Source organism: Carica papaya, chromosome 7, assembly GCF_054855325.1.
Source record: "Carica papaya isolate Zhongbai chromosome 7, ASM5485532v1, whole genome shotgun sequence".
Classification (NCBI taxonomy): domain Eukaryota; kingdom Viridiplantae; phylum Streptophyta; class Magnoliopsida; order Brassicales; family Caricaceae; genus Carica; species Carica papaya.
Genome location: NC_142315.1, coordinates 21,446,619 through 21,470,703, shown reverse-complemented (window position 1 = coordinate 21,470,703; position 24,085 = coordinate 21,446,619). Strand labels below are relative to the sequence as shown.

The window sequence follows — 24,085 nt, the reverse complement described above, 5'->3', positions numbered from 1 at the left end:
CTCAAGATACCGGGTACTCTATTAATACTCTATCTTTAGATATAATATTAACTTGTAAGTTGTACCCTGTAACAGTAATTAAATACAAACAGTAGAAACACATCAAACAATAAACCTTCTTTTGGGTCGATTTAAAGTTCACATGTCATACTGAATAACTGTCACATATTCATTATCTCAAAAATAGAATGCGATAATATTAAATATTAACATTCATTTGGACTAATTAACAGTCACATAAATTACACACATACAATTATTTACACTATAAAATAAATAAATAATCCACTAGAGATGTCACTTTGATGACATAATGTATAAATTAAATTATTTCAATATATATATGCACATACCAATATTAAAATTCAAAATTAAAATCAATTTTAAACTGAATTAAGAAGAAAATCAACCATAAAATGATCAAAAATACTATTTAATTTTTTTTTGAGTCAAAACTTGGCTATTGACCGGTCAAAGTCAGCATTGACCGTTGACCGATCAAAATGTTGATCGTAGACCATTGACTGCTGGAAATTTCTAGCCATTACGGACTAAATTTGGCAGCCGTTTCAGCTGTAGAACGGTTGTAAGCCGTCAAATTTTCTTCCTCATGCAGTGGTCGTCGACCGCCGTTCTATTTTTTTTTTTTTTGCGCTGCATATATATATAAACATATATGTTTAAAATATATATATGCATATACAATACTTAATTTCTTAATATATATATTTTTTAATTTTCTGCATATATATATATATATATATTCAACTAAACCAAAAACGAATTCAAACTCTAAAATTTTGAATTTAAAATTCAAAATTACATAACTAAAACAAAAAAAATTTCTCAAAAATTCAATATAAGAAATGACTCTTATAGTAATTATTAGAACAAAATTTTTTTAAAAATCTGCAAATCTGTAAAAAATTAAACATATATTATTGTCTTAAATTAAAGAGAAATATAATCGGAAACGTATCTAAATCCATCGTAAAAGATTTGCTCACATCCGGCAGTAAGATCGTCCGAATCAATAATACGCTTTGAAATTAGTTTTTTTTTCTGATGACGAGATTTTAAAAAAATAAAATGATGATCTTTTGATTCGAGGACCATAACCACTTTTTATATCGACTAAATTTTATAATTCTCATTTTATCCATCATAAAAATGGTATCTGTACACTATAAACTCATATTTAAATCTGATCTACTAAACTTCAATATTGTTTAACTATATTTTATCATTTTTAAACAAGTCCATTAAATTGATAATCTGAAACACATATTAAAATCTACATTAAGGGTCACATTAAGCCCACACATCAGAAAAAATCCAATAATAAAGTACATTGAAAGATAAGATATGCATTTCTAGCTCCAGCATATAATTTTTCAATTGAAATTTTGATTAGAATTCTACATCAAAGTTTTTTATTAAAATGACTTTTGTAATCCTGTTCTTGACTAATTAAGGTATATAAATTCAGTAGAATTGAAAATATAAATCAAATTGTACAGATTATAGTTAAATTTTACTGGTCAGAAATTAAAATATAAGATTTCAATGAGAATTACAAAAAAAAGAAATTTAAGATGACGCAGGGTTAATGCTACTATTAGTCCTCTCCTTAAAAATGAAAAGAACAAAGAAACGTAGACTTTGCAGGCCCTTTGAACCCTGGAGGTCGTTTTCGGTAATTCATCAGTCATTTTTGGTTCTCCTCTATTGTTTACCGTACCGAAGTGAGAGAGATTCTTGAAAATCCAGTCTGTAAACTGGCCTAGTGCAAAGACCGAAACTTGGAGCTGTGACTAATACTTTAAAAGGTAAACTTGGATGAACTATAAAAACAGCTGTTTATTCCTGTAGAACATGTTTGATGCTACATCAAAGAAACTGCGAGCACCAGCAATGAAGGTCAACTGCAGGTTATATTTATGTAATAAATCTTGAAATTTTAAGGGTATGCAATTTACATCAATTGACCTCAAATTGAGACTCTGCGCGAAAAATGGATATTAATAAATATTAATAAACTAAGGAATTAATCATGTTTCGGACAATTGACAATGAGGCCTGGTGTCATCTTCAAAGTTGAACCTGCATCTTCGTCAATGGCAAAGCCAGAATAAACAATTGTGTAGAGTTAGAGGAATGGGGAAACATACGTCAGGCTGATCTTCTTCTACACTAAATCTCTCTTCTTTACATATGTTTTTCAATCTTGGGTTTTGAATCCCCATTTTCAGGGAAGGCTGGAAATTTAGGAAGATCATTATTTGATGTTGGGACTACTGTTGTAACCATCTGAGATGTCTTGATCGTAGGTGGACCAGTAGTTCTCACAACACCATTGCAAATTGGTCCTGGCTGATTCCCACTTTCGGTTCTATCATTCGCAGTGCCATTACTTAGGGGATCTCTTTGATTCCCTATCTCAGTACGAGCTAAGGAGGAACATTTTGTTTCTGTCAAGAAAGATCAGCATAGTCAATTTCCAACTATTTTAATGTGAAAAAGATATAAACATGCTAACCATACAGCTGTTCAGACAGACACGAAATTGTTCAGCATTTTCTTTTGAAAAATCAAGAAGAAAATGGATTGATTATTTTGGTTACACTATGTCTGGAACAAATTCAAAATTTGTGAGATATTCATCTGTAAACCACAACTAATTTAACTATAAGATAATGAGTCCTGCCTAAATGAATAAAAATTGAATTCATAATTCTATATGAAATTTAACTATTCATTATAAATAATATAAATGTTGGTAGAATTTAAAATTTACTATTTCAGTTCTATATGAACTCACTTTTCTGTTATTCTAACACAATTCAATATCTTCTAGTTGCATTAATAAATTTCACAATATTTCTGAATTTATTCCAGACATCGTGTTAGAGTTTCTCCCGTTGAGTGTTTTTATTGCAACCAGATATGGTTTTACTCGTTCAAAACCCTTGACATACCTTTTCATCCCTTCATAGTATTGTACATCATTTATAAGAAGAGATAAACTTACCCTTTATCTCACCAAAGGTGATAAGCCTATTAAGACAATCTCGAAACTTTGTCAAAACAATCCTTTCCTGCTCGGCATAAATCTCTGTCATGCCCTGTCCATGAGGCAACTGAGAAGATATACTGCAGCCATGGCCAATTGACCCATTAGGCGAAGATGCTGCCATGAACATTGTATCTTGTTCATCACACATCAATGCCAAAGTTCCTGGGGACATTGGCCTTCCTTTCAGCGCATCAACGCCATCTGAACTGGAATCATCAATTCCAACTTTATCCACTTGGTTTGCACTAGAGCAATCACCAGCAACAGTTTTCTCAGCATCAGAATCTTTATGGCTTTGCAGCTGATCATGAATTGCCGAAGCAAGGGTGACTTCGGTCTGATCTTCTGCTCGCTTTTTTGCTGCATTTCTTTGATCTGGATGCATGTAAATTTGATGGAAAAATCATTAGTCCGTAACAAAGAAACAACACAAAAGGTGAGAAATACATGTAAAGTTTGCCTAATGACATCCAAAAGCACCAAGAAGTACAAATTCTCAACACAAGCCAAAATAAACATCTTTTAGTTGTACAAATATAAATCAACACCAAGGTATTAGTCTAGTTGTCAGGCAGCCAACCTTTCAAATAGGAAATATTTGATAGCAGAGAGACTGAGATTGTACATTCACTTAGATAAAATCCTACTTGAAGTGTTGCCAGGATCTTACTACCTTGGTAGAGTTGTGGGAACAAATTCACTTAAAGAAGCAAGTAATGTTGCACAAACTGGACTTATTTAGAGTGCAAGCAACGGGAGATTTCAGAAGAGTACTCTAATATCCATACTCATGAGAAGTCATAACTCGTCAGTAGCATGATGGTAGACCCCCGAGTCTCATTTCTTCCTCACAGAAAATGGCCTAACATAAATCATCCTTTTAATTCTCTGCTCATGAAAATATCATTGTTTCACTGGTCATATGGTTTATGTCCAAACTGGAGGAGAACCAAAAGCAATGCAACTAGCTAGTCCTTTCCTGAAATATTATCTGCAATACCCTGCTGAAATATTATTATTTTGTTTTTCTTTCTTTGGTTTGAGGGGAAGATGGGTTAAAACAACTGGCAAACAACAAAGTAGTCATATTGCAGATGCCCTTTATTTGACAGACTTCTTATTTGCAACATAATATTCAGAAACTTTGACAAGAAAATGGTAGATGAGACAACATACACCACGAAGATATGATTAGCACAGAGATGCTGACATAAAATGCTATAAATACTACGAAACAAGGAGAATAAAGTAAGCAACTTGTTGTCAGCTTCGCTTTAGCAAAGACTCTCAGGAAAAAATTTAAAGAGAAATCATTGCATGCAAGCAGATAGATGGATAATTGTAACTGCACACGTAAAAAAATGTGTTAAGACTTCATTCCAATTTCTAAAAATTATTGAATATAATGTAAGCTAATCATAGAGAGATCCAGTAATACAGTATCAGCATTAATCCTCCATCGTATGACCTTCAATATTGCAGAATAATCTCTTGCCTGGTATGATTCTATTTTGTACTCATGCCTAAGGTAAGTGTAGAAATGCAATCTATACATAAACACCTACATACTTGAACAAAATATATAATCTTTCCTCCAGCTTGCATATCTTCCGTATTTACCACAGCATCCATTGCTCCAATGAGGCTCCCTATATTTCTTGTATCAATGTGGTTCACTACCTCCAGTTCCAATGAAATCCTTGGTCTCCCCAATACCTCCAATGTCTTCCTATTAGCAGCAGCAGAATTACCAGCTAAGCTTACCAAACTTAGCTACATTCATTGCAGGTTACTGGTCCTCATGAAGTAATAACCATATCCCAAACTGCATACACTTCCCTCAATACTTTGTCCAAGCAAACAAGATAATTTGCCGATGTATCTCGTTCTCATGCCCCACATCTCAAAGAAAGGCTATCTTTTGACTGACAGTTGGGACGGAAACTGGAGCAGGTTATTGAGTACCTTGCCCTTGCCCACACCAGATGGAGCAGTTAAATGGAAGAAATAAATAGGTCATGGGGCAGGTACAAGTGGAAAAGTGTATACCAATAACGGGTACTGGTGTATGGGTTAAACAGTCTACTCACCCTGTAACTTGTCCATGTTAAAAATTAAGCTATATATTAAAAAATCAACAATTTGACCACTACATAGATGGTTAGAGCTTTTTCTCATCGTCCTGTTCGCCAACCATCTCTCACTCTTGACCCTATTGTTCTATAGATCTCAGTTAGACCCTATCCCATCTCTTATCATCAGGTAAATGACCAATAACCAATTCAAAGAAAAAAGACATTATTAAGACCATGCCAAGGAGACTGTTCTTCTCCTTGCTTTCGTGTCTTTTACATTCAATTTCTTCTCTTTAAACAACGAAGATCTTTTGTTGCTTGTTAAATGTGTAGGCTTGCATTTGATGGTGAAATTTCTGTAGACCAAATTTCAGCACGTATATTGGTTGAAAGAAAGAAAAAAAAAAGCCCAGAAAATATTAGAATTGCGAATTTGTAAACAGTGCTGGCGACAAAAAGATTTTACTTTCTTCTTTTTCTTTGGTTTAAACAAGTAACAGAATAGGTGACAAATAAACCTTCCAACAGTTGGGGACAGGTCATCTGAACTCGCTTTGGATATAGTGCAGATACAGATAAATGTTTTTTGTTAGCTGGGCTAGTATGAGGAGCAGGGATGGCCAAAGAAAATAAAATCTATCGCCAGGTCAAGTCGATTTAATTTTTAATTAAGTGTGGATTGGTCATGTTTGGATTTAGAAGCAAAAGAACTCGTCCGAGCCCAACCCATGTTGTTTTAATTTTAGATAAAAATATATATAGTATATACTTTTTAGTTTAGTGCATATATATAATATATCATATATTTATGTTAGAAACCCGGTTGGCCCAAAAACAAAATAAATTTTGTGAATCTACCCCATGACCAAAGCCGATTCAGGTTTTTAATATTTACAACTGAGTCAAGTTTAGATTTTGCCAAACCCAAACCAGCTGTCTCTAATAATATTGATTTTATGAAATCAATAAATTTAATATTGATTTTATGAAACCCGTGCCCATCTCTACCAACTCCAGAATCATTGCTGGATATCTCCAATAAATGAAAGAAACTATAAAAGCATTGAGAATCATCAGATATCCCATTGATGATGAGGATCTCACTATCCACATCCTAAACAGATTAGAACTTTAATAGACGGAATTTATTTAGATGGTGGGTTAGGACTTGAATAGCAGGAATTGTCTACTACACTACGTGCTCACAAGCAACCTTTCCTCTTTGAAGACTTGTTGCCAACATTGAGCATGAAACATACTAATAATGCGTGCCATACCCCACTAAGATTGTTGTTCTGATCGCAAACTACTCCAAAGAAAAATACCATACCTCGTTGAAATACAACCCTACCAACTCCTCTACTGTGTTTCAAGAAACTTCTCAACCTTCTATCGAGACCGTAGCCTGTGATCTTATAAGTAGCCTAACTCCAACTATCCTCTTATATGAGACAAATGTAGCCATTTTGCTAACTCCCATGTTCATGCCAAAGAATCACTCTTGGTCAATCAATTGCCAACCTTGGAGATGACTCGCTTTTTGATTCAAGTGTCCGTCACCAAATGACCAACAATCTTGGAAACTTTAATATCAACTTGATCAAGGCAATGATGAAAACCAAACTAGAGATGGTTCAAGTCTTAGGGTGCATTTGGCAACAGTTGTAGCTTCTGCTATGAGTTAAAAGTACAGCTAAAATAATTATTGAATAAAACCGTTTTCACTAAGACATTGTTAGGTATTCGATAAAAATAGCTATAAGAAATGCTATCAACTTAAAAAATACAAGTTGAATGTTTGGTTAAAATAACTGTTTTACTGAAATTACTAAAAAATGTATTAGAAGAAAATAAGCCAAAACAAAAGTTAAGAGTTTGGTAAAATAGATTTGGATACTAAAAAATAACAAAATATATTTAAAAAATTCATTTAAATAATTGTTTGTATAATATTATTAATATATATATAGAATTTATATATTATATATAATATATATATTGTTATATATATATTATATGGAAATATATATATGTTATATACAATATATACAAAAAGTATATGTATTGCGATAAATATAGTGTATATATATAATATATATTTGTATATATAACAGTTAATAAATAATATATGTACTTAACAAAAAAAGTTAATTACAAAAAGAAAAATCTAATTTAATGATTATTTATATAGCAATGTTAAGAAACAAAAATTAAATTAAATAATTATTTTTTAGTTTTAGTAATATTTGAATTTTTAAGAAGGGTGGATGATAACGGGAGGCAGTTGGAGCATGGTGGAGGACGGAGGAGGTCGGTCAGTGGAGGCAAAGGATGGCCGGCAACTGCAAAGAGTGGTCGGTAAATGATGGCCGGTGGCCAGCTACAGCAGCGAGGCAGTAGGCTGCAGGTGGCGGTGCGTGGGCAGTGAAGAGGTGAGCGGCGGAGGACGGCTGCAGGTAGCAGCAGCACAGGGCGGCCACGGTGGCAGAGGGAGGCTGACAGGCAGCAAGCGGCAGCCAGCGAATGATAATGGTCAATGTTTGGACAATGTGAAAAAAACGAGAAGCGTGCAATTTTTTAAATTAGTTAAGAACAGTATTGGAAAAAAAATGTTGAAAGCAGAAGCAGTTTTCTAAAAACTAATATTTTTTAGCTTTTAATGTTAAATCTATAAAAAGCAGATTTTAACTCTAATTTTGGCTAAAAGCGTTTTTAATTTTATTCATTTGGTTGCAAAGTGCTTTTGAAAATGCAGAAATTGCAGCCAGATGCTGCAGCCTAATGGGTACTTGAGAGTTCTCATATTAGTGCTGCCTTTTCCCTTACCACTTCCCTTTAAACTTGATATTATTTTGCATCCCGTCTATACTTCTGTCTTGGTTTCCGTCATTCACAACTCTCATCAATGTCTTCACTCCTAAAGAAACCTAGCATTCATAACCAGACCATCTATCTAGCCCCATTTTCTCTCATGTTCTCAATAAATTATCATTGCCTTGTTCTAATCAAAGCTCTCTTGTGCGTCTTCTTGTTGTAATAAAATCTATCAACTTCCTTTTTGACAATCTAGTCTAAAAAGACATGTTCCTCTAGATCTTATCTTATGTCAGTATGGGACCAAGTTTTAATTTTTATCCTATGTTTATTTATCATTTTTTAAACGTGTGGCTTCGTCCCATGAAATTTAAGGCCTTGTGAAAATTAGTTCCAATGATCAATAAGAGCTCTCTACTCGAATGGAGGGAAAGAATATGTTAAGCTTAAAACATCTTTTGCCTCTCGTGGCATCTCCTGTTCCCAAACCCCCTTCATACACAAAAACAATGGCCAATCAGAAAGGAAATACTGACATTCGGTTGAGATTGACTTAATATTGTTACACCAAACCTCTCTTCCTCCATTCTGATTGTATAAATCCTCAATTGCCTCCCTGCTCTAGTTTTGCAAACGAAATCACCCTATGAAGTATTGTTCAATCAACTTGCTAACAAATCAAACCTTCTGTTATACTCAATTAAGTCAAAGCATGAAAAAGGGAACTATAAGCCCGAAAGAAAAAGATACGATCGTGTACTCCTTGTGGGTTTGGCTTGGATTTCTATTTAAGAATGATTTAAGAGAGAAATCAAGATAGGAAAGTTGACTTACTTAGGAACGAAACGAACAAGAAGTTGAGTTTTTTAAGAACAAGATGAAGTAGATATTAGGTTGTAATTGGGACTAGTCAGATCCTACGATATTGAAAAAAAAAATAGCGGAGGTCTTTCCTATATATGTAAGCTATTTCGTCAATAAAACCATGAATGGAGAATTTGTTAAACGAAGGTCTTAGAATACTAAGACGAAAATGTTCTCAACCCCGTATCTATTTCTCCTATGCATCTTCACGATGTTTACCTTGCACCCATGCTACAGAATACAGACAAGTTGTGGATGCTCTACAATGCCTTGTCCTTACCAAACCCGACATTGCCAATACAATCAACAAGCTCTCCTGGTTCATTCATTATCCTTTTTTAGCTTTGCTTTGTTACGTTCAAATGCATTTTATGTTATCTCAAAAGCATTATTTATCACAGCCTTTTCTTCTACACACCTTCATCCAATCTTCAAGCCTACTCTAATGCCGATTGGGCGAATAACAAAGATGATCACCCTTCCAACATTGTATATATCATATATTTTAGAGACAATCCTGTCTCATAGTGCTTCAGGAAACAAAAGTCTATCACCAAATCCTCCACATAAGTTGAGTACCGAGACTCTGCCTCTATAACCATAGCCTGGATTTGACATCTTTTATCTGAGTTGGGTGTCATGATACCATCTACTCCTGTAATCATTGTGACAATTTCCTATGTGCCTACAAATCTTCCACACTAAAATGAAGCAAATTGAATTGGACTTCCGTCATTTCTACCAAAGATCAATTGGCAAGCTTTCTCACCAAGCTCCTTGATATTTCTTTAATGTATACCAAGAATCAAGGTCCTTGATGGCACACCAATTTTGAGGAGCTTGTAAGCAAATCCGCACATGTCATCAAATCACCTAGCCATTAATACAAGATCCAGCATGAATCCTCCATCAGCCAACCTTCAATCTTGCATAATGATCTCTTGCCCTTTATAGTTCTATTCTGTAATTATGTCTATGATTAATTGTAGAAAGGTAATTCGTATACATATCCCTATGTACAAAATAAAAATGCATAATCTTTCCTCTATATTGCATATCTTTTTATATATAAAACTTAACATAGAAAGTAATCTATATACATACCCCTACATACTGAATACATATGAATAATCTTTCCTCCGACTTGTATATCTTTTATACATAAAACACGAAACCACTCATTAGCTTAACATAAAAGGCCAAGAATGATGAGAAGCTTGCATCCTTTTCTTGAACCATGAACTGGAAGCAATTAGCTAAATCCAATAGGCTATCTTATTATAGGCCACCTAAATCCAATAGGCCATCTTCATTATAGGCCAGTTTCAATGGTAACAAATCTTTTTAAGAGATACAAATAGAAAGAAGAATAAATGAGACCAAGGGGATGCAACCCAGATACAAAATGACAGGGTAAAAAGGTCAAAAAGAACAGCTATTTCTAGATTATCCACTAAAAGGTGATTTACATAAAACAATATTTGTGTGTTCTAAACTAGTGATATCTAATTGAAGCAGAAGGGGCAGAAAAGTGATCAGAAGCTTGACTGGTGACAAGTCAACAAGCTATTGGAGGTTCTGATGCAGCACACTTTTCCTAGTTTAATTATAAGTGTTATCATTTTATTATTTTTAGTCTTTCCGAGTTCAATCCTAAAATTTATTTTAATTTTCCAATTTTCTTAAGATTTTCTAGTTTTAGTAGTTTCTTAATTTTTAAAGATTTCATGTTCCTACTCGGTTTCTAATTAAAAACCTATAAAAGGGCTTATTGTAATAGTTTTTAGATATATCTTAATACTACTTTATAAATAAAAGATATATCTTAATACAAGTCTGAATTTTCTTCAAAGTTTCAGTCTTTCTTGTGAGTGATTTTAAGTAATCTACTTCTGATCTTTTTAAACAAAACTTTCTCTGCACTAATATCAGAGCAAGGATTTTCACCTCGATTCGACAACTGAGGATGGTTCTAGTGGACAACGAACCACTAACAACAAATGGAGGATCGAAAACATCGAGCAAAGACTCGATGAAATCGACAAAGCTCTTCGACAGATAACCCAGAGAATAGTTGTGTTATCTATCAAGAGAAATACGAACCTGCTCAACAACGACCAGATCCACACGATGAACAACATGACACCTGCAACTCTGACTTTTGTCACAGCAAGGCAGAAAACTGTGAGTGATTCCCAGGTGTTACAGAAAGGTTCCCACAAAACCCAAAGGAAGCAGATCACACGTATGTTGGCTACCTCAGTATGTTGGCCTCATCAGGGGTGATTGACGGTGACCTTCAACAGCGACATCGACTGTCATTGGTCATAGATCCGGTCAAAAACCGACGCGACTGAACATTATTGCAGAGATTGTGCACCAAATCGTGACGACTGGCAAGGTTCACCTTCTCTGTGGGACTACAAGCGAACGCAACAGGGCAAACAACAGCAACGCGAGGCAGACAGTTACCAGTGAGCCCCTCTGGTAGCCGGCAATGATGATCTCAGACCTGGACGAGATTCTCCAGCAGTGGGTTTTCGAAATTTCATTCAAATTTCGAAAATTCATATAGGCATTTTCCACCTTTGCATGACAGAGACAATTTACGCCACCAACAGCGTCGAAACCCCGGTCAAAGACAACTGTGAGGGTTGGGCTACTTATCAAGCGAAGATCATAATATTCATTTCAACAACCAGGCTAACAAATGACATCATAATAACCAAAGAATTTAAGATGAAGATGGATTTACCCAATTTTGACGGACGGTTGAACATCAAAGATTTTCTCGACTAGATTCATATTATTAAAAATTTCTTTGAATATTCAGAGGAAAATCAAGTGAAGCTCATGATGTATAAATTGAAATGTGGTACCTCTGCTTGACGCGAACAGCTTCAATCTAATCATCAACATGAAGGAAAATAACATGTCCATAACTGGTCCAAGATGAAGCAGTTATTATAAAGGCGATTTTTACCTCCAGACTATCAGCAATTTCTATACCAGCAATATCAAAATTGTCAGCAAGCTACTCACACTGTGAATGAATATAAGGAGGAAATTTATCATTTAAATAATCGTGTTACAAAGGATCAGTTAATTATTTGCTATATTAGAGGCTTAAAACTTGTGATTCAAGATCTTTTGGCTTTTCAAAGTGCTTGAACCTTACAAGATGCAGTTAACTTGGCAATGAAGGTAGAAAACTATATTAATAGGTCTTTAGTGCGTCCTCAAAACAATATTAGACGACCAAGCCAAGAAGGCCTCCAGTCCAAGGGGTTCAGCAGCTTATGGAAGCAAGGATTATACTACAAAGAATGTCCCTTTAGGCTAGAATTCAATGCAAAACCGAGGCCGAACTTCAGCCACCACGCATCCCAATACCCAAGATAGAAATCAACAACAACAGTAAACCAACAATGAACCAACAACAACAATACCCAATACTCAATGCCCAAGATAGAAATCAACAACAACGGTGAACCAACAATGACCCTTATGTGCAGCCTAACCTCAGCAAATGTTTCTATTGCCACCAACCAAGCCATCTCTCGAACAATGGCCTAAATCAGCAGGCCGTTACCTTTGTTAAAGAAGGTGGTGGTACAGAAGAACAAGCGAACGAATAAGATATTCATAAGGTTCCTCAGATTTTAGAATGAGATGTCGAAGAAGAAGTTTCTTGCATTGTTCAACGAATATTACTCGCTCCAAAGAAACTAGATGATTCTCAACGACACAAAATATTTCGAACTATCTGCACTATTCCGAATAAAGCGTGTAATGTGATTATTGAGAGAGGCAGTAGCGAGAATGTGAAGGCTTTAAACTTGCAATCGAGAAACATCTGTCTCCATACAAGAGCATGAATTAAGAAAGGACCAGAAGTTCAAGTGATGGAATTTTGCAAAGTTCCTTTATCGATCAGAAAGAGGATGAAATTGTCTGCAACATGATAGATATAGATGTCTGTCATATTCTCTTGGGAAGACCATGGCAGTATGATGTTGATGTGACTTATAAAGGTTGAATACTTTTATATTTTGATGACATGATAAGAATATCGCTTTAGTACCCACAGTCTCCACCAAAGGATGGTAATCTTGTCAAAAAAGAGGGTAACCCGCTTTTCATACTGTTGCGGGTCCAAACTTCTTTGAGCAAATCAAGAAACTAAATGTGCGATAGCCTTAACTGTCAGGGGGTCAACGGACACAACTGAAAAGATTCCAGTCAGAGTCCAGGAATTAATTTCTGATTTTTTCTGATCTATCTCCTGGTGATTTACCTAATGAATTGCCTCCTGTGAGAAATATTCAGCACAACATTGATTTGATATTTTGAGAAAGTTTACCTCATTTGCCAAACTACCATATGTGCCTTTCTAAGTATGAAAAATTACAAAGATAAGTTAACACATTGTTACATAAAGTTTTTATTCAGGAAAACATGGACCCCTATGCAATTCCTCATTACTAACTCCTAAGAAAGACAGTAGTCAGCGAATATGTATAAACAGTTGTGTCATCAACAAAATAACAGTCAAGTATCACTTCCTAATTCTACACCTTAATGATATACTTGACAGATTAGAAGGTGCTGTAGTGTTCACTAAGATTGATTGAAGGAGTGGATATCACCATATTCGAATCCGTCCTGGTGATGAGTGGAAGACAGCTTTCTAGATCAAAGATGGCCTCTATGAATGGCAAGTGACATCATTTGGATTATCTAATGCGCCAAGTATATTTACACAGCTCATGAATCAAGTTCTTCACCCATTTATTGGTAAATTTGTGGTGTTTTATTTTGATAACATCCTTATCTATAGTAAAGATGTGGATGAGCATTTGGAGCATCTCAAGGAAGTTTTTATCGCCTTACAAGCTAATAAATTGTATATCAATATTAGGAAGTGTAGTTTTATCACTGATCATCTCTTATTCCTTAGATTTATTGTGGGAAAAGATGGTATACGGGTGGATGATGCCAAGCTGAAGGCAATTCAGGAATTGTCAGCCCCTAAAACAAAGTGATAGGTGCAAAATTTCGAAGGCTTAGCTATCTTTTACAAGCGGCTTATTAGAAGGTTTAGCACTATCATGGTGCCAATACACCAATTGTTTGAAAATGGGCCAATTCCAGAGCAGTAAGGCTCAAGATAACAGTTTGGATATTAAGGTTGCACAAATCCTAATGGGCCACATGGGAGCTCAATAACACATGGAAGTTCATGGCCACATGAGCTTAAGAGATCGCGGCCACATTATTGGAGATCAAGACACAATTCATGAAGAAGTCCGTCCATATGAAGATAAAATGAACCCAACTCAAGATGCACTTGTGCTATATGGAGGGAATATCACTATGTCAAGTGGACCAATCACAAGATCATGAGCCAAAACTCTCAAGCAAAACTTTTAAGCTTATTTTCAAGAATGGATCCATGAAGAAGGAAGTCTTGGGTCGTGTCTAGAGACCCATGAAAGAAGGAAGTCAAATGTTTTAGGCCTTTGGAGAGGTGGCCAACAACTTGTCCTACAACTCACCAAAACTAAGCACCAAAGAATCCTATAAATCATGGACTTCCAATCCAACTCATCGACAAGAATTTTATCAATTTATAACTCATCTCAACTATTGATTTTTTGAAAAAAAATATAAAATTTATTTTTTTCACACCCTTTATGTTGTTACACCTGAATTATTTATTGAATTCTTAACTTACAAATAAGGAAATTATTATTCTACTAGAATTCTAATTACATTATATTATTATTCTCATAAAATTTTAATTTTATTATCTCAACTAATTAAATAATAAAATATTATAATCAACACTCCCCCTCAAATTTATGCAAAAATATCACACATGATTTAATTGCAGATCAAGTTTTGAAGAGTTTGTTATTTTTGTCATGCTTTAAAGTAAAAGAGAAAAAACAACACCCAGTAACTAATCTCACAAGGATAGAACAAAACTTCTAACCAACACCTACAGAGTTAGAAACAACAAGCTTAGATCAGAAAGGGAAATATGCTGCGAGCCCCGAGTCAGTGACCGGAAACAAACCAGTCCGGCGACAAACGCAGCGATACTCGAATAAAGGACCAAAGAAGGCTTATCAGAGCGGCTCGCGCGCGAAGGAACCGGATCAGGACTCGTATCGCAAAATTAGAGGCAGACACACACAGAGGAGCCAAAAAAAGGACTAGAGAAGGTCAGTTGGAGCAGCTCATGCGTGAAGGAACTGGATTAGCGCAGGTACCGCAAAACCAGAGGCGAACACACGCGGAGGAGCCGGAAAAATGACCAGATAAGGACAGTCGGAGCAACTCGCGTGTGGAGGAGCTGGATCGCGAAATCTGTTCCGGTGCGGTCAAGTTTGCACAACATAGGGAAATATGCGCCGGATCTGCAAAGTCGGTCCCCGTGCGCACACTAAAAGGCCGATTCGAGCCAAAGGAGATGATTTCCAACAGCATGTGTGGCTCACACGCTTCTGCTCCAGCAGCGCGTGTGGCTCACACATTCTGGAGACGGGCACCTGAGTCAAAGGGCGGTCATGCGATGAGGCTGCGACTCTATCTAGAGTGGTGGTGAGATTAGATCTCGATAAGTGAGTATCAACTCAACTTATTTTGTTATTTTAGAATTTAGAAAATATATTGAAATTAGAACCTTAAAATAGTCTTATTTTGGCTCTGATACCATGTTAATTTTAGGAAAAAAAATATAAAATTTATTTTTTCACACCCTTTATGTTGTTACACCTGAGATATTTATAAAATTCTTAACCTATAGATAAAAAAATTATTATTCTAATAAAATTCTAATTATATGAGATTACTATTCTCGTAAAATTCTAATTACATCATCTCAAATAATTAAATCATAAAATATCATAGTCAAATACTAACCGATCAACAAGGAGTCCTACGAAGCATGATCATTCAACCACACACCTCTCTACAAGCTAAGCTTCAAAAATCCTTAATTTCTTGGACTCTCAGGTTATTTCACACCTTGTACATGTGTTGGAAGTTGAGCACACATCTTGGAACAATCCTTGATGTACACTCTTCTCATCATGGTTGGATATTCAACTTCAAATCTCATAAAGAATCAAGAGTTTTCATCCTATCCAAGTATGGCCAAATATTACTCAACTACAAAGCCAAGACTCATCTCAATCTAGGTGTCCTTGCCGAACACTCTACTCCAAAGACATGGTCAGCTATATCCTAAAGAGTCTTTGCATTTTGTTCTTCCTTAATTTAAGAGTAAAGAGTCCTTATTATATAAATTTAACACGTGTAAATTATGATCTTTAAAGAGTCCAAGATAAGCATTATAGTTAGGAGTCATTGATTATTTAGGAGTCCTTTTTCTTTTAGGAATCTCATGGCCTACATCTATTACTAGGCCTCGTTGGGATTATTTTCAATCAATCAATTCAATTCAAAAATAAAACAACAAAGCTTTTCAAGCTTAAATAACCGACTGCTAACTTGTTCTTTGAGGAGGTTTATCCAATCTTCTTATTGAGTGGAGAATTGATTTCAACTTATTAAGGTAGCTCTTATGGTGTTTTCATCAATTCCTTTTCTTTATCCAATTACCTTAGTTCCAATCACAGGTTGATTGTGAGTTAAGTAAGAAAGGTTTATTCAGAGAATAAGTTTTTATATTAATTGTGTATGTATGGGTTCGAATGCATTGTTGATCTTATGTTCCACATCAACTCCTTTCAAAGTTGTCTACATCAGTGTTTCAAAACATACAGTCGACTTAATTTGACTTCCTCTCTTTGCTGATACCAATCCTAGCATAGAGAAATTTGCAGAGTGTGTACAACGAATTCACCAAGAAGCCAAACACAATAGAGAAGATGCAAATTTACATTATAAGACAGTTGTAAATCAACATTGATATCTTAAATTGTTCAAAAAGGGTAATTTGGTGATAGTTCATCTCTACAAACATTGTTTTCCCCAAGGTTCTTACAACAAGCTGAATGACAAAAAGATTGGTCTCTTTTAGGAAGATTGGTAATAATGCTTATAAGATTAATCTTCTCACTCATATGAATATCTCCAATACTTTTAACGTTACCAATATTTTCAAGTACTATCCTCCTGAAAAGTCTTCTTTGCCAACCATGAAACTCAAGGGTTTTTCTTCAAAAGGAGGGGATTGATGCAGCACAAGTTTCCTAATTTTATTCTAAGTATTATTATTTCATTATTTAGTCTCTTCCTAGTTCAATTTTAAAGATTTATTTTCCTAGTTTCCTTGAATTTCTTATTTCTAGTTAGTTTCCTAATTCTTAGGATTTCATATTAATACTCAGTTTCTTGCTACAAACCTTATAAAAGGACTTAGTTGTAACAGTTTTTATATATATTTTAACATAATCTAGTATTATTCTTTAAAGTTTTAGCCTTTCTTACGAGTGATTTTAGCTTATGTACTTTTGATCTTTTCAAACAAAACTTCCGTTGTATCAGGTTCTTAAAATTTGAAAGTTTTACAAGAGGGCAAAGAAGAATTGTAGTCATGTAATACTTTGAAGTTTGGTGGTGTACAGGCATTGGACTATGGTATATGGATTGTTAGGCACTAGTTGGGTGATGGCAGGATCAGTCAAAGAGGATATTTGGACGTCGAGGAGCAATAGGAAAAGGAGGTAACATGTGGAACTAATACTACTTACCATCTTTTGGGTGATATGGACGGAGAGGAACAAAAAGATTTTGATGGGATGGATGATGAGAATGGGTTTAATCTACTTAAGAACAGATGATTCTAGACTCTTTGTTTTTTGTTATAGGATTATTCTCCACAATCGATTGAGGATATAAAAAATCTTATTCACGAGTTGATAGACTTGTATATTCTTTTGCACATGGGTTGGCACCCCTTGGTAGCCATATTAATACTATATGTTACACTTTTCATTTCCAAAAACAAAATGAAAGCACAAGGTTGCATCTACACAGTTCCACTAACTTTAAAATATAAGTTTTTTGATCTGTGGAACTCTTTTTAACTAAAAAGATATGACTATGGAGACTTTCAAATTGAACATTCTACTGTTTTTTCCTAAATTAGCCTTCTATTACAAACTATTCAAAACCAAATAGATATATCTACGGACTTTTTAGAAAGGAATTTCTTCTCAAACTTCTCTTTGTATTTCTTACTTAAATAAACCTTGGGACCAATGTCTTCTAAAGTACTTAAAACAAAGTAATTGACCCTGTTCCCCAAAGAACAATTACATGCAACCACATTGAGACAATCAGTAACCATGACATAGAGAAAACATGTTTCATTTTTTTTTACACTGAAATCTAAGCTTGAACCTTCCTACTGAAGTTTACCTGCAAGTGACTTTGCAGCTTCTCCTGCTACAACTACTAAAACTGAGCAAAGTTCCTTCAAATCCTGAGGTTGTATAATGTCCGCTAAGAGAGACCTTCGATCAAAATTTACAACTTAGTATTCAAACAATGCATAATAGCATGCATTCCCAAATACAACCAGATATACCTATATGTGAATTTTGAAGATCCTGATGCTGCATTTCCACCTGCACGAGCAACTGAGACAGAAGACAAAGAAGAAGAGGGTGCAGCAGCTCTGATATTGTTTGCCTGAGTTAAATAGAAGTTATAGAAAAAACTGTCCAGAAGCTGAATAGGTAATTTCTTTTTTAAACAAAATGTGGATTAAGTCTATTAGCTTGTTAAAATTTTTATAAAAGAGTATCATACTTCTCTACTAAGGCGGGAGATCTTCCTTTGTCAAATTCACATTACAATTACCTGTTGAAAATGTCCAATCCTGCTAATAGATGGATCCTTAGCTGCTGGCCCAAATAACAGTTCCTGACCTTTTCTCCTCTTGGAAACTGGTGGGGATGCATAGCCAGAGGATCCAATAGCACCCGTTATAGCGGCATTTGCTGCCTGCTGAATATATGCCATATTGTTTGCATGGTCACCATGGAACAGAGCTTGTCTCTCTTCACTTCCTTCAAAGTTCTTGCAGTCGAGGCATTTGCAATTTTCAGAGCATAGAATGTTAGCCTGGAAGCATTCACAGTACTTTTTGAGGCAACCTGATTTCTTGCAGTGGCAGCCCTTGTTGTGCTTTCCTAGCATTAGAATTTCCCCAGCCTCCTCCTGAAATCATTTTGAAACCAGCCCCAACATTTGTCAAGAAAAAGATTTGAAAAAAAAAACAAAACAAAAAAGGATAACAAAACAGAAAGACCAGAGAGCTAAATGGGTGAAGCATGTAAATTAAAGTGGAAGGAATAAATTCAATATTCTGGATTTTTAAATCTTATCTGCGAATATCTAGGTCTCATGGTAAGAGCATCATTTATAGTGGAAACTTGTTAGTTTTCTCTAAGAAAGTTGATCAATTTTTCCGAACTGTTCTTTCCTGAACAGCTGAACCACATACCCTACTATCTCGTGCACCGTGTGGGCTGCTTGCAATTTTTGGCCTGAATGCATTTGGATTACGCTCCAAAGTTGCTTCCACAGCTTCTCGTCTTGCAGCTTCATTTTCAACATTGTTATAGCAGTTTACACAGTTGCACCCATCACAGTATATACCAGATGCAAAACACTCGCAATACCTGATCAAGATATTGAATGAAATAAGTGTATAATGAAAATCCAGTTTAGCAACTAACAAGTTGCACAACTTTGTTTTTAAATGATTATTGACACTGACAATAATAAAGGAACAAAAAATTGTCAACATACACCAACTAGCGTCAACTACTACATATATTCAAAATCCAAGCAAAAGGCCAGGTTGCTTCCCTAGATACCCAGGATGTAAACTAACATGCATAAATCATCAAAACCAGTTTAAATCAGAGGTTTGTTGCTCCAGATTCCTGACTGAAATAAGGATTTAACATATGCTTCTTCTCATCAAATTATCAGCGATAGATATGGTTTATTACCAACAGGATGTTAGTATTTTTTTGACTCTTCAATTTGCAACTCATACTTCTAATTAACAGCAATACCAACCACGTGCTTCAGGCAATTTTCATCTTTTCTTAGGCTGGAGACATTAATTAATGGCAAAAGTTACTCTATCAACAGGTGATGAAGGTAATTATGACACAATGCACATGACTTCATGGTATTTTCATTTTTCTTGCATTAGCAGATAGAGTTGTGCATGCTTAATAATGGGTTACGAGAAATGGAAAAAAGGATCCTAACAATTGTCCACCTACAGCCATGTGAGACCCTTATCCACTAATCATGTGACTTCTAACAACCATTAATGCCTCTAACCTGTCAAAACAAGCTACTTGAAGATTATATAAAGTATGAGATTTAAATTGCTAAAATTAAAAGTACTAGGTGCCATATTGCAGTTCATAGGATTTAACATTATGAGGATAGTGATCGTAACATCCATCGCAAGCATCATCCAGACTCAAGTCAAACACATGCTATCCATATATGATTCACTTCTTTCATGAATAAATAGGATGCAATTTTTCTTTTGGAAAGCATAAATAGGATAAAATATTTAGAAGAAACATATTAAGGATAGAGAGGAGGAAGGTTGTCTATTATAAAGGCTTTTTGGGGAAGTAGTAGCAGACAGAAAATGTAACATGCCAAAGATTATAGCCACTCCATGCAAACCAGAAAATGTGAAAGTACCCAGACCACGAACACAGCCAGGCAGATGGAGACAGACACCTGAGCCACACTAATAAAACATAGGAGCACCAATCCAAGAGATGATTATTTCAGCCTTACAGATGAAAATCAACTTCGGACCATAAATATAAAGAAATATGATGAACTTACAACTTCAAGCAACGTGAATGTTTACAGTTACACTGTTTTTGCTTCTTTGGAGTACCATCTTTTACTTCAACTGTAGGTCTTGTCCTTGACTTGGGAGATTCGGGTTTTCTACAAAAGAAATTCAATACTGTATCAGAATCTATATTTGTAGAGAATGCATTTTTTTAGAAGTTTTAACATTAAAGTTAAGTATTGCAAATGATTTCATATTTGTAGACCAATCATTTCATGCACTATCACTCCCAAAAGCTTCAACTGAATGCATCAAAAATTTGAGTATCAGGACTTGAAGTCATCATACATCATCCACAATAAAACTGCAGTTGAAGTACCACTATAAAACTGCACTTTGCAAATTGAAAGGAAATCAAGTTTCTTAGAATTACAGGAGGGCGAACCAAAGACCAAAATAAATGTAAAACAGAAATAGCATTGGGTCAGCATTACTAGAGGTATAATTTATTATTCAGAAAAAGGAAATAAAAGGAAAAAAAGCTAATAAAATGATCAATAGAGTCATACCAAAATCAAATCCCCATAAAAGGAACTAAATTCACTCATTCCTTTTCAATGGTAGCTCAGTAAAAAAGTCAAATGCGAGAAAATTTAAATTCAGACATCAAGATGATTCCAACCAACCAATTTAAACTCACACGAGATCGATCATAAATTCTCTCCCTTTCCCTCTCGCCTCAGAACCAACATGCCTGAAAAAAACGTTCAACAATCAACCAGCAAACTCGCATAAACTGCATAAATGATTAAATTATTATTTTTAGATAATTCGTCCTTCCTATACCATTACAAGAATAGCAAATTTAGCACTGCAATCAATCAGCAAGGATATCAACTAACCAGACTATTAATTAGCACAAGGAACATATCCTAAGAACTGTCAAACACAGTCCCCCAAGAAAAGACCTATCTTTTGAATAAAGCATTAATTTTTACAATTAAAGGCACGAGAACACAAATTGCAGAACACCCCTCTCCCCTCCCCCCCCCCCCCCCCCCCCCCCCCCAAAACCAACCTACAAAACAGTAATCAATTCTCAAACACAAGAAGCAACCAGAAAAGCAAGAGATTTTAACAGACTTACACAGCTCTCACTGAGGCATGAGCCCCCTCCATCGACGGCGCCGCGGGCATCACCACCACCTGTTTCTTTGGCTTCGGCTGGCTTAGCACGGCCGCCTGCTGCGTTGTCGTTGTTGCAGTGTTGGCTGCTGCTGCTGCCACTGCTGTCACCTTAGATTGCGGGTGCTCCGGAAGAGCCACACTCCCCGAGACCCCGCCTAAGCTGCCGGTGAAGTCCAGCTGCCGAGCGAGCTTCTTTGCCGGTAAATCAGCCGAGTCCGATTGAGCCTTTTTTGGCGGGAATTCCCCTCCTTCACCACCTTCCCCCATCCAATTCAAACTCCCAAAATTTTGACAATAAGAATATACAAAAATTCTTCTTTTCTTCTTCCACTTAAATATAAACCTCAATCCACTAATTATTCTCTGCTAATCGCAAAAATTCTCCAACATCAGCTCGAATTCAAGAAATTTCGGATCCAATAACAATCCAACATCGGGCAGATATCAAATTATAGGATAATACGTTATTGCACAGCCCAAGATTTAAAAACCGAAAAAAAAAGAGGAGTGTGACAAAGAGAAAATCTCAAGAGTGATTTTTGATCTATGCGCATGGAGAGAGAGCCTGCGAAGAAGAAAGCGTAGGGTTTTTGTGTAGTGATACCGCCAGAGAGAGAGAGAGAGAGAAGCAAAATGTTAAAAAGGGAGCAAAAGAGGGGGTTTGTTTGTTCTTCTTCTTCTTCTTCTTCGTCTCTCCTCCCTCTCTCTAACATGTTTTGAAATTTCAATTTTTGGATATATTGGACGGTAAGATTCGCGTGGCTCTTTGATCTGACGGTATATATTGAAAACGAGGATCTAACGGTGAGAATTCATAGAAGTGGAGTGTGATCAGTGTTGACCGTCCGATCGAGTGGTGCATAAACTTGTCTATAAAGGAAGTGACAATTACAGGCTTAAATAGAAAATAAACCCTTTTACTGTTTATCTTCTTATTTTTCCCCCGTCATATTTTTTTTTCTTTTGCATTTAAGTTTTTATTCATTTAAAAATATTTAAATAAATTTTTTTTATTAATTACTTGTAAATTTCTGTTAAAAATGTATCATCTGTTAAATAAAATATCATTTAAATAAAAAATATATATATATATTATTTACATGAATGTCATCTATATTATTTACATGAATGTCATCTTAACATATGAATTTAAGTGATTAATAAAATTTATATTCATATTTAATTCAAAATATTTAATTTAAATCTAAATTTAAAAAGATACCTTACTTTTTTATTCACTTAAAGCGCACAATATATTTACTATTTATGTGTACGTTATAAAAAATTACTAAAAAAAATCATGTGAGAACTTCAATTGTGACAATTCATGTTATCTATTTTTTATCCCAATCCGAATTCTCACATTATTTATTTATTTATTTCTCGTAATGTACATTTAAGCAATAAAAGCATTAAAAGAATTGATAAAAAAAGACGATAAAGAATATTTAATCATTATTATTCTTAAATTTTTAATTTAAAATTGAATATTTTAAATAAATAATATAATATAAATATAAATATAAATTTTAATAATTTAAACTATATTTAAATTAAGTAAGATTTATGTGGATACCACATGAGATTAAATTTTTTCTTCAGATTATATATTATTTAACATTTGGTACACTCTTAATGGACACTTTGATCGTTGTTAAAGAGAATGGTTCATTTAAACATTTTTTAAACGTACAAGGGGTTCAATTAGATTAAAAAAAATAATACGGGGAGTTAAATGAAAAACGAAAATAGTACAAGGGTTTATTTTATATTTAACCCGATCGTTAAAAGTAGGTAACGGGAAAATACCAGGTGAGCTCAATACTACTTGACAAGGGACATCTTTCCATTCATCTAACGCCACGTGTACAAACTTGATTGGTGGAACATTTCACTTTGCAAAATTGGGAGGTAGAAATTGAGTGGAGCGAAAGTGGAGAGAAGACATGTATATGTTTTAAATTGCGAAGAACGCTCCAAACTTTTCAACAAAAATTATATGATAATTAAACAGTTTTTATTTTAATCAAAAATTAATTCATTTTATTTTAATGTATTTTCTAGTATACGGTTAATTAAATTTTTAATTAGCTTTAATTTTGATATATTTTTTATTATAATTATTTAATTTTATAGTTAAATATTTTAGTTTTGATATAAATTTTGAATATATTGTAAATCATTTTTAAATATAAGACTGATTTTATAATCAATTTAAGCCTGTAATTATATAGAATTTAAGAC

General features: G+C 34.7%; 1 protein-coding gene across 4 annotated transcripts; it reads right to left on the bottom strand.

Moving 5' to 3' along the window:
• Positions 1–1,840: 1,840 nt before the first annotated feature.
• On the bottom strand, positions 1,841–22,557 carry LOC110818533 (Tesmin/TSO1-like CXC domain-containing protein). 4 transcript variants are annotated; one of them, XM_088207071.1, is made up of 10 exons: positions 21,801–22,557; positions 21,354–21,407; positions 20,701–20,808; positions 19,316–19,493; positions 18,670–19,029; positions 18,395–18,498; positions 18,226–18,320; positions 11,709–11,771; positions 3,032–3,451; positions 1,841–2,471 (listed from the first exon to the last, which is right to left on the bottom strand). In XM_088207071.1, exons 1-10 carry the CDS (start codon positions 22,106–22,108, stop codon positions 2,209–2,211), a joined length of 1,953 nt encoding a protein of 650 aa, XP_088063197.1. In that variant the 5' UTR covers positions 22,109–22,557; the 3' UTR covers positions 1,841–2,208. The 4 variants fall into 4 exon arrangements, with proteins under 4 accessions (XP_088063197.1, XP_088063199.1, XP_088063198.1 ...); XM_088207073.1 differs by lacking the exon at positions 11,709–11,771 and having other exon boundaries at positions 21,801–22,556; XM_088207072.1 differs by lacking the exon at positions 21,354–21,407 and having other exon boundaries at positions 21,801–22,556.
• Between the last annotated feature and the right edge of the window lie 1,528 nt (positions 22,558–24,085).